The 9,337-nt window shown below is 41.2% G+C and overlaps 1 protein-coding gene across 1 annotated transcript in view; it reads left to right on the forward strand.

The window, feature by feature from the left end:
* The window catches only part of ZC2HC1A (zinc finger C2HC-type containing 1A), a 95,036-nt gene extending 93,389 nt beyond the window's left edge, over window positions 1-1,647 (forward strand). The window contains exon 9 of the mRNA XM_069731512.1: window positions 701-1,647. Within this exon, the coding sequence (XP_069587613.1) occupies window positions 701-884 (184 nt within the window). The 3' untranslated portion in view covers window positions 885-1,647. The remainder of the gene's footprint in view (window positions 1-700) is intronic.
* Window positions 1,648-9,337: the final 7,690 nt, after the last annotated feature.

Below are 9,337 nucleotides of genomic sequence, written 5' to 3' on the forward strand. Positions count from 1 at the left end.
ACACAGTACATGAAGTAATCAGCGTGAAAAGTCCTGTGCGCTTCTCCAAACTTCTGTCTGCAGAGCTCACGGGAGGGTAAGGGATCAGAGCTAACTCCAAATGCAACAGTTAAGCCCCCCATAATTATGGTTTGGCCGAAAGCCTAATGTGTATCGGGGATCCCAACAAATTAGATGTCGGGGGGGATTAAGGAACCTGAATGTCCAATTTTGGACTGCCAGTCTTTCATTTCTTCCTGAGGTAGGACACCACCAGAGATGTGTGGTAGTGGCTTTCTTATAGAGAACACAGGAAAGCTCAGCAGAGCGAGCACTCGTGTATATAGGAGAGGTGGCTACCGGCCAAACAATCACCCAAACCATCGTCCAGCCAACAGATATCTAAGCGGTATGAGAAGCTTTAGACTCGGGTACCGAGCAGTATGACACAGTTGGCACACAAGTTTATCGAGCTGTATCTGCGCAATACATTCAAGATGCCCATCTGCCATACATGTGCTCTATGGTGGATTTCACCATAGGGTTTAGAGTTCCTAGGGAGAGCGGTAATATTAGAGATACACTTTTACTTGTACGTGTATAGTCTGCATGGACATGCCTGTTTTGTGTAGCACACTTTTCAGCTTTGTTGTGTAGACTTTGACAGGATTATATCCCATAATATGCTGAATTCATGTGAATCTCTCCTTAATTTTTCTAGGCCTGGTAAAATGGGTTATGATACTGGAGACCACTCGGATGCCATGAATGGAGGCCGCATGAAAACCGGAGATAATAATGGATCAGGGCAGATGACAAAGTTTTGCCACGAGTGTGGCACCAAATACCCCGTTCAGTCAGCCAAGTTCTGCTGTGAATGTGGAGTACGAAGAATGGTTCTCTGAACGTTGTGTGCTACAAAAAGCCAAGCGTTACACCACATAAAAGTAGGCTCACCAAGACTGCTGAAATGTATGGTATCGAAATGACTGGGATAACATAACGCCATGAGAAAACGCAGTCTACGTTGGCAAAGCGGCCTACAGGTTAACATCTTAGAATCTTCAAGAAAATTAATATATGATTATCATGCTAGAATATTACAATTGGCTCTAAATTAAAAAAAAAAAATCTGTATCTGACTGTATCACCCGTAACATTCACTAATGGTTGTGAATACTTTAGTACAATGTGGTGACGGCAGAGATGAACACTTAACACCGGTGATGGAACCTTGGAAGGGATAACACTGGCCATAGATGGGTCTGATGTCTATGGTGTTGCCAGATGCTTCTCAATGCCTATGGTTTGGGGCAGATCACAGTTTGGATTTTCTGTCTGCCTCTTATCTCCTGTTGCTGTTTGGAAATAACATGCATGAGGCCATTTTGAGGTATCAGAATGCTAAGTGTTGGCCCCCTGTGTCTATGGCCGGCTTAACAGAAGGGCCGTATATATTGCACTCCTAAGTCTGGCACTGGAAGCTTTACTTTTCTATAACTGCATGTTCACTAGTACTAGGGTTGTTCTCAGAATGCGGAGTATGCAGGTCTGTCATTTTATGGGACGCTTTATTAGTTATGTATGCTGCGATTGATGGGCGTTTAGGACTGTGCGGTCTGTTTTGTGTTTGTTCTCTGAAATCTACATGAAGGATTTTACCATTAGATCTTAATGTTTTATTTATATTTATTGCTTTTCTATAGTTTCGTCCATTTACAGTGGTTCACTGTTTTATTCTCCAATTTACAATCTCACGCTCCATTTTTAAATGACAAAATTCAATTTTATTTGTAATACCTGCATAAAGATATCAAGGGAAGATCACAATCTTCTGGCACCTTTTGTAAAGGTACCGTCACACTTTAGCGACGCTGCAGCGATACCGACAACGATCCGGATCGCTGCAGCGTCGCTGTTTGGTCGCTGGAGAGCTGTCACACAGACCGCTCTCCAGCGACCAACAATCCCGAGGTCCCCGGTAACCAGGGTAAACATCGGGTTACTAAGCGCAGGGCCGCGCTTAGTAACCCGATGTTTACCCTGGTTACCATCGTTAAAGTAAAAAAAACAAACGCTACATACTTACCTACCGCTGTCTGTCCCCGGCGCTGGGCTTCTCTGCTCTGGCTGTGAGCACAGCGGCGTCACCGCTCTGCTTTCCGGCTGCCCGCCGCTCACAGCCAGACCAGAGAAGCAGAGCGCCGGGGACAGACAGCGGAAGGTAAGTATGTAGCGTTTGTTTTTTTTACTTTAACGATGGTAATCAGTTTAAACATCGGGTTACTAAGCGCAGCCCTGCGCTTAGTAACCCGATGTTTACCCTGGTTACCAGCGAAGACATCGCTGAATCGGCGTCACACACGCCGATTCAGCGATGTCAGCGGGACCTCAACGATCAAAAAATGGCCCAGGCCATTCCGACACGAGCAGCGATCTCACAGCAGGGGCCTGATCGCTGCTACGTGTCACACATAGCGAGATCGCTACTTGGATCGCTGTTGCGTCACAAAACTTGTCACTCAGCAGCGATCTCGCTAGCGATCTCGCTATGTGTGACGGGGCCTTAACTCCTCTTGTAAGGTGGAAAATCTTGGTTTGAATCACGAGAGTAGATCTCTTGGGAAGTTCTAACATGTAATGTTCATGTCTATGCAATTTTTGCATTCACCCGACAGATCTTGTGTAAACCGTTCTAAATAATAATTAGCCATTGCCACCTCCTCCATTTAAAGAGCTTTGTGTTTTGGCATGGAAAACTATACATATCAACTGGAGGTTTAATTATTTAATAATCTTAGTTGTCCCTTCCTTACTTTTGCTATTGGCTTGACATATCCCCAGAAGTATGGTAAGAGATGCCCAACTTTGAAAAAGCATGATTTTGCAATACTCTATCATAAGATGTCTGTGTGTAGCAACCCAGTGGTTGTGATGTCCATTGCAAATTAATCAACTTAAATTTTCCAGTTCTGGAGCAACAGGCACTATGCTGTCCCCTTTTACCTTATACTCCCCTAACAAAAGGCAACATAGGACCTAATTGGTCTCTTAAAGTGAACATGTCAGCAGGATTTTGCTTTGTAAACTACTGGCATTGTCATGTTGGTGTTGTTATACTGATTAAAATGATTCCTGAGGTGAAGAAATCCATCGTGTGGTTCTTGTGTAATTAGTGTTAGAAGTTTTCAGTTAATGATATGCCCGTGCTCCAGGGCCGGACTGTAGGCAGAGTCTTATCTTGGTGCTCTAGGCTAGAGAAACCAAGAAGAGACCTGCCCACAGGCTGCCCCAAAGCACAAACATGTTCCTCATCATAGAGACTGATAATGATGTAGAACATGTTTGTGCTTCAGTGCGGCCTGTGATCGGGTCTCTTCTTGGTCTCTGTGGCTTAGAGCATGAAGATAAGACTTGGCGCACAGTCATCTCATTAGCTGAAAACTTCTAAGGCTGCCGTCACACTAGCAGTATTTGGTCAGTACTTTACAGCAGTATTTGTAAGCCAAAACCAGGAGTGGAACAAATAAAGGAAAAGTATAATAGAAACATATGCGCCACTTCTGCATTTATCACCCACTCCTGGTTTTGGCTTACAAATATTGATGTAAAATACTGACCAAATACTGCTAGTGACGGCAACCTTATACTGATTACACAAGAACCACAAGACAGATTTCATCAACCCTGGTATCCTTTTAATCAGTGTAACAACGCCAACATGACAATGTCTGTATCTCGTATAAAGAAACAGAGGAAAATACCGAATGCAAAAGTCCAAGATATAGTATTTAAAGAGGTATTTTATTTATTATAACATCTGTAACAACAAAGGTGAGGTAAGAGTGGAAAAAAACTCCAGGGATAAAAAAGGGGACACACCACAAGGAACTGAATAAAAAATATACAAAATGATAGCTAGCAGCAACAAATTAAAGCATAAATGTAAAGTGCCAATGTGAAAAAGTTGCAAACATATGACCTGATAATATCAGCAAATACACTTAAAAATTGCAAATTAAAAGCTGCATAAGTAAATCAAATGTAGGTATAAAGAAGTGCACAAATGAGTGAATATAATAAGAGTATGCAGGTTAGATGGTAGGTATCTGCACGTATAAAGAGGAAAAAATCACAAAAATGGGACTAAGGAAAAAAGGTAATGATGGAAGGTAACGATATAAAGTGCTTGTGCTAAAAAAGGAGTGATCAACAATTCATACTGAGGTCATTCATAGTGTACAATTTAATTAAATGAATATAGGTACAAAAGATAAATGGAATAAATCCTCACATAAATAGCTAGAATGCGTGCAGCAGGTCCGTTGGATGCACCCACCCCGACTTGAGTTTCGGCGTCTGCCCTCGTCAGTGGGTGGCGACATCCAGAGGGAGTGAGGTATTTAAATGGAGAGCAGCCAATGGGAGTGGGAATGGGTGACCGCTGCCCCCTGTACACCAGCATCAAACACATTGACGCTACACATGCAGCAAAAACCTTCCTTATGATGTCCGACAACCCTCTGGTTATGATAGATTTTGTTACAGAACTTCTTGAATTCTGTCTTACACATAATTTTTTCACCGTTAAGGGGTCCTCCCTAAAGCTCCAGGGTACAGCCATGGGCGCGCTATATGCACCATCTTGCGCTAACCTGTTCCTGGTGCTGTGGGAGACGGACCTCTTTCTGTCTGACAGATACCAAGAGATGTACCGTATTCTTTTTTGGACAAGGTACATAGATGATATTTTTTTCATCTGGCAAGGCACTGCTGAAATTGTAAATTAATTCATGCCTCATTTGAACAGAAATGATTTGAACATCCATTTAACCTACAAGTGTGATATCAACCGTATTGAATTTTTGTACGTAACAATCAAAAGAGATTCAAATAACATACTCCAAACAGATATTTATAGAAAACCAACAGCAACAAATACGCTATTTCATGGGTCCTCTTCCCATCCTCCATGTCTAATTCGTTCCATACCAGTAGGACAATTTTTGCGACTTAGACGACTATGTTCAACAGATGCAGATTTTGAAATTCAGGCCAGTGAACTTAAGAAAGATTTATTAACCGTGGCTACAGTCATCGTTGTATTAAGAGAGCTTACAACAAAGCCAAACATTCCATACGAAACGATCTATTATATTCTTCTCGTAAACCATCACCATCTACCCAGATCCGATTCATCACTAACTATAACACCCAGGCTAACAGAGTGAGAACTTTACTCCTAAAGGCCTGGCCGTCCTCTTGGCAGACCTATGTGAACCATGCATCACTTTTCGGCGTCCCCAAAATCTACGAGACAAATTAGCGAAAAGTCACTATCAAGTAGACAAGTAGAACCAATCTCAACAAAGTAAAGGCAGTTTTTCATGTGGCCATTGTGTTGCGTGCCCAAACATCGGTAGAACTAATACATTTAGCAATTCCGCAGGATCCAGGACCTTTAGTATCAACCATTTCATCAACTGCGAAACAAAGTCTATTATATTCTATGCTATATGCCCTTGCCCAAAAATCTACGTCGGCCTCACAACCCGACAGTTAAAAATACGGGTGCGAGAACACGTGAATGGTTTTACTGCGGCTAAAAATGAGGACATTTCCACTCTAAAAACAATTCCAAAACATTTTAAACTTTTTCATAAATGTGATCCATCAGTGTTTAGAGTGAGAGGTATTGATAGAATTTTACCTTCCATACTGGGAGGTAATGTCAGTCAAAGGTTAGCATAAAAAGAAACAAAGTGGATTTGGATGCTCAACACAGCCTACCCTAATGGCCTAAATGAAAATATCAGTTTTGGTCCATTTCTCTGACCACCTAGTTATCCAGAGTTTTTATTTCTATTTTTAACTAATTATTTATTTTATATATTTTTAATTGTTTAGTATATATTTATTTTGTGAGCACTATTGATTTTTTATATTTCTATACATCTATGGTATGAGCACTTTTTTCACTACCGCCTTTTAATATATGCAACAATATTTTTCAATTTCAGATTTATCATGTATATCTACTGATTCTTTTTTATGTTTTTATTTCTCACATTTTTATCACACTCATTTGTGCAGCTCTTTATACCTACATTTGATTTACTTATTAGCAATTTTTTAGTGTATTTGCTGCTATGATCAGGTCATGTGTTTCCAACTTTTGCACATTGGCACTTTACACTTATGCTTTAATTTGTTGCTGCTAGTTATCATTTTGTGTATTTTTTATTCAGTCCTTTGTGATGTGTCCCCTTTTTTTTAATCCCTGAAGTTTTTCTCCTTACTTCACCTTTGTTGTTACCAATAATATAATATATAAAATACTTTTTTAAATACTATATCTTGGACTTTTGCATTCGGTATTTTCCTGTTTTTGTCCTGTTTTTCCGATATGTCCAAATATTTTAGTCCATTATTTACACATATGGCTTTGATATAATACCCTTTATTCACAGCTCTTATGGCCATATATTATTTGTGTACGTACCTTTGAGGCTTTCGTGTAAACTGTAGCTTATATAGCAAAATCCCACTGACAGGTTCACTTTAAAGAGATTTGCAACACCTTCATCCACCGTTTCCATCATATTTGATGGTAAGAATAGCTCTATGCAATTATTTATGTAAAAACAATCCAATCAACTTCTCGTGAAAACCCAATGACATAAGTCAATAAATCGAGCCTTATGGTGGTTTTACTCAGTAGGTTTTTGGTCCATAACGAGCGTTATCCTCTAATATTACTAGTTGATCGCAGTTGTTTTTAGGTCCTTTTTACATGGGCCTGTGAAAGCTGTATTGAGGCCGAATGAGCCTTGATGTGATTGCTCGGTTCCCATATCGTTTGCATGTTGTTGGCTGCATATCACTTTCACAACTGAAGATTTGCTGCCTACAATAAATTTTAATACCGGCATAAGCGATCCAGTCAGCCAGTAAACAAGCGTTTTGTTTTTCGGATGATCGGTGGCACGCTTGCATAGGATTTTGATCAGGAACGAGCTCTATGGAAGCTCTTCGAGATGATTATTGGGCAGTGTAAAGAGCCCGTGAGTCTGACAAGTTCTCCTAACAGACTATGAAGGATTTCCAATTACTGTAAGTTATCTCTCACTTTTTTTCTAAACTCATCATCCTCAATCTTTTCCTAGGTTACCATGTGTGAAGTGTACAACTATTATTCACATTTATCTCATTTTTACCAGAGTCGAATCGAGAGTCTGGGCAAGGTCCTAGCAAACGTTGGACATTTTAGTATAAACTGTTTGTAAAGCTTATTAATAATGCAGAAAAGTCAAATTCTGAGTGTTGCAAATTAATTCTGCCTTTCTAGGAAACTCAGGTGGAATATCAATGACTTTAATATGTAGAAGTTTTCCATTTTCTGTGTTAGTTTTACTCAAAAACTTGAAACAACGTAAACTTTTAAAGTTGTAGTAAACATATGAGCTGCACCTTAATCTCTGTGACACATTTGTGATACATGTAAATCATGACATTATGTTGTGTCCCATCTCTCCCAGCAGCTTGTGGAGCTATATACTGTCTGTAGACGTGTTCCTGCATTCAGTTATAGGAACATATGCAACTCTATGCTGGTGTGAGCGCACCTAATGTGCTATCAAATGTGGGTCTAAGTAGCTAAAAACGGCCCCCCAGCCTGCCCTAAAGACCATTGTGGAGGTGAAATTTCCCCCTCTCCTGGGATGAGTATTTTCTGAGGCCATTCCATAGCTCCAGCACAGGCACAGTGGAGCGTTGCCATTCAAGCAACACGACGTTAGTGCAATTATGGGAAAAGGTGCAATTAAACTGCAATTTCACTTTTTGTGCAGAGACTCGCCGCACTCTACTGCTTCTATAACTCCTATACAGTTGTATGGAGCAGCAGCACTATTCAACCTCTGCTACATTTACACTTCTCTGCTAAATTTACACTTCTTTGCTACATTTACACTTCTCTGCTTCATTTACACTTCTCTGCTACATTTACACTTCTCTGCTACATTTACACTTCTCTGCTACATTTAAGGTACCATCACACTGGACGATATCGCTAGCGATCCGTGACGTTGCAGCGTCCTGGATGGACAAATGTCTTTTTTCGGCCTTACTAACTATGTTACTATGTTACTATGATATCGTCCAGTGTGACAGGCAGCAGCGATCAGGCCCCTGCTGTGCTGTCGCTGGTCGGGGAAGAAAGTCCAGAACTTTATTTGGTCGCTGGACTCCCCGCAGACATCGCTGAATCGGCGTGTGTGACACCGATTCAGCGATGTCTTCACTGGTAACCAGGGTAAACATCGGGTAACTAAGCGCAGGGCCGCGCTTAGTAACCCGATGTTTACCCTGGTTACCATCCTAAAAGTAAAAAAAAACAAACACTACATACTTACCTACCGCTGTCTGTCCCCGGCGCTGTGCTCTGCTCTCCTCCTGTACTGACTGTGAGCGTCGGTCAGCCGGAAAGCAGAGTGGTGACGTCACCGCTCTGCTTTCCGGCCGCTGTGCTCACACAGACAGTACAGGAGGAGTGCAGAGCACAGCGCCGGGGACAGACAGCGGTAGGTAAGTATGTGGTGTTTGTTTTTTTTTACTTTTAGGATGGTAACCAGGGTAAACATCGGGTTACTAAGCGTGGCCCTGCGCTTAGTTACCCGATGTTTACCCTGGTTACCGGCATCGTTGGTCGCTGGAGAGCGGTCTGTGTGACAGCTCTCCAGCGACCAAACAGCGACGCTGCAGCGATCCGGATCGTTGTCGGTATCGCTGCAGCGTCGCTAAGTGTGACGGTACCTTTACACTTCTCAACACAGTTGAGGGGGATGGAGCCTGCATTTTAGTGATTTGTGGAGCCATAATAATTGGACCTCTATCAATCCTAAGATCCGGGGGTCTATTGTTCCTTGTGTGAGTGGAGCAGTAGTGTGCTGACATGCCTGCCACTCCGGCAGACGATGAATGAAGCAGTGATTGTTCATGTGCAATAACACAGGGCCCCCATTCTCATGTATGATCGTTGGGGGTCTGACTACTGGAACCCTGTGGTTGATAGGTTTAGTTGGTGGGACAACCCCTCTTAGAAACACTCTGGGCACAATATATATATATATATATATATATATATATATATATATATATATATATATATATATATATATATATATATATATATATACAGGGTGGAGCGCGGTAATTTGCTGATTTGGGAATGAAATAAAAAAATTATGATCATTAGAAAAATTTATTTTATATTTTAATTATACTGAACAGTAATGGAATTTTTAAATTACATGGTTTTAAATAGTGTATCTGGCAAATGTCGACCTTCACTATCCAC

Source organism: Ranitomeya imitator, chromosome 6 (genome assembly GCF_032444005.1).
Source record: "Ranitomeya imitator isolate aRanImi1 chromosome 6, aRanImi1.pri, whole genome shotgun sequence".
NCBI classification, from domain to species: Eukaryota; Metazoa; Chordata; class Amphibia; order Anura; family Dendrobatidae; genus Ranitomeya; species Ranitomeya imitator.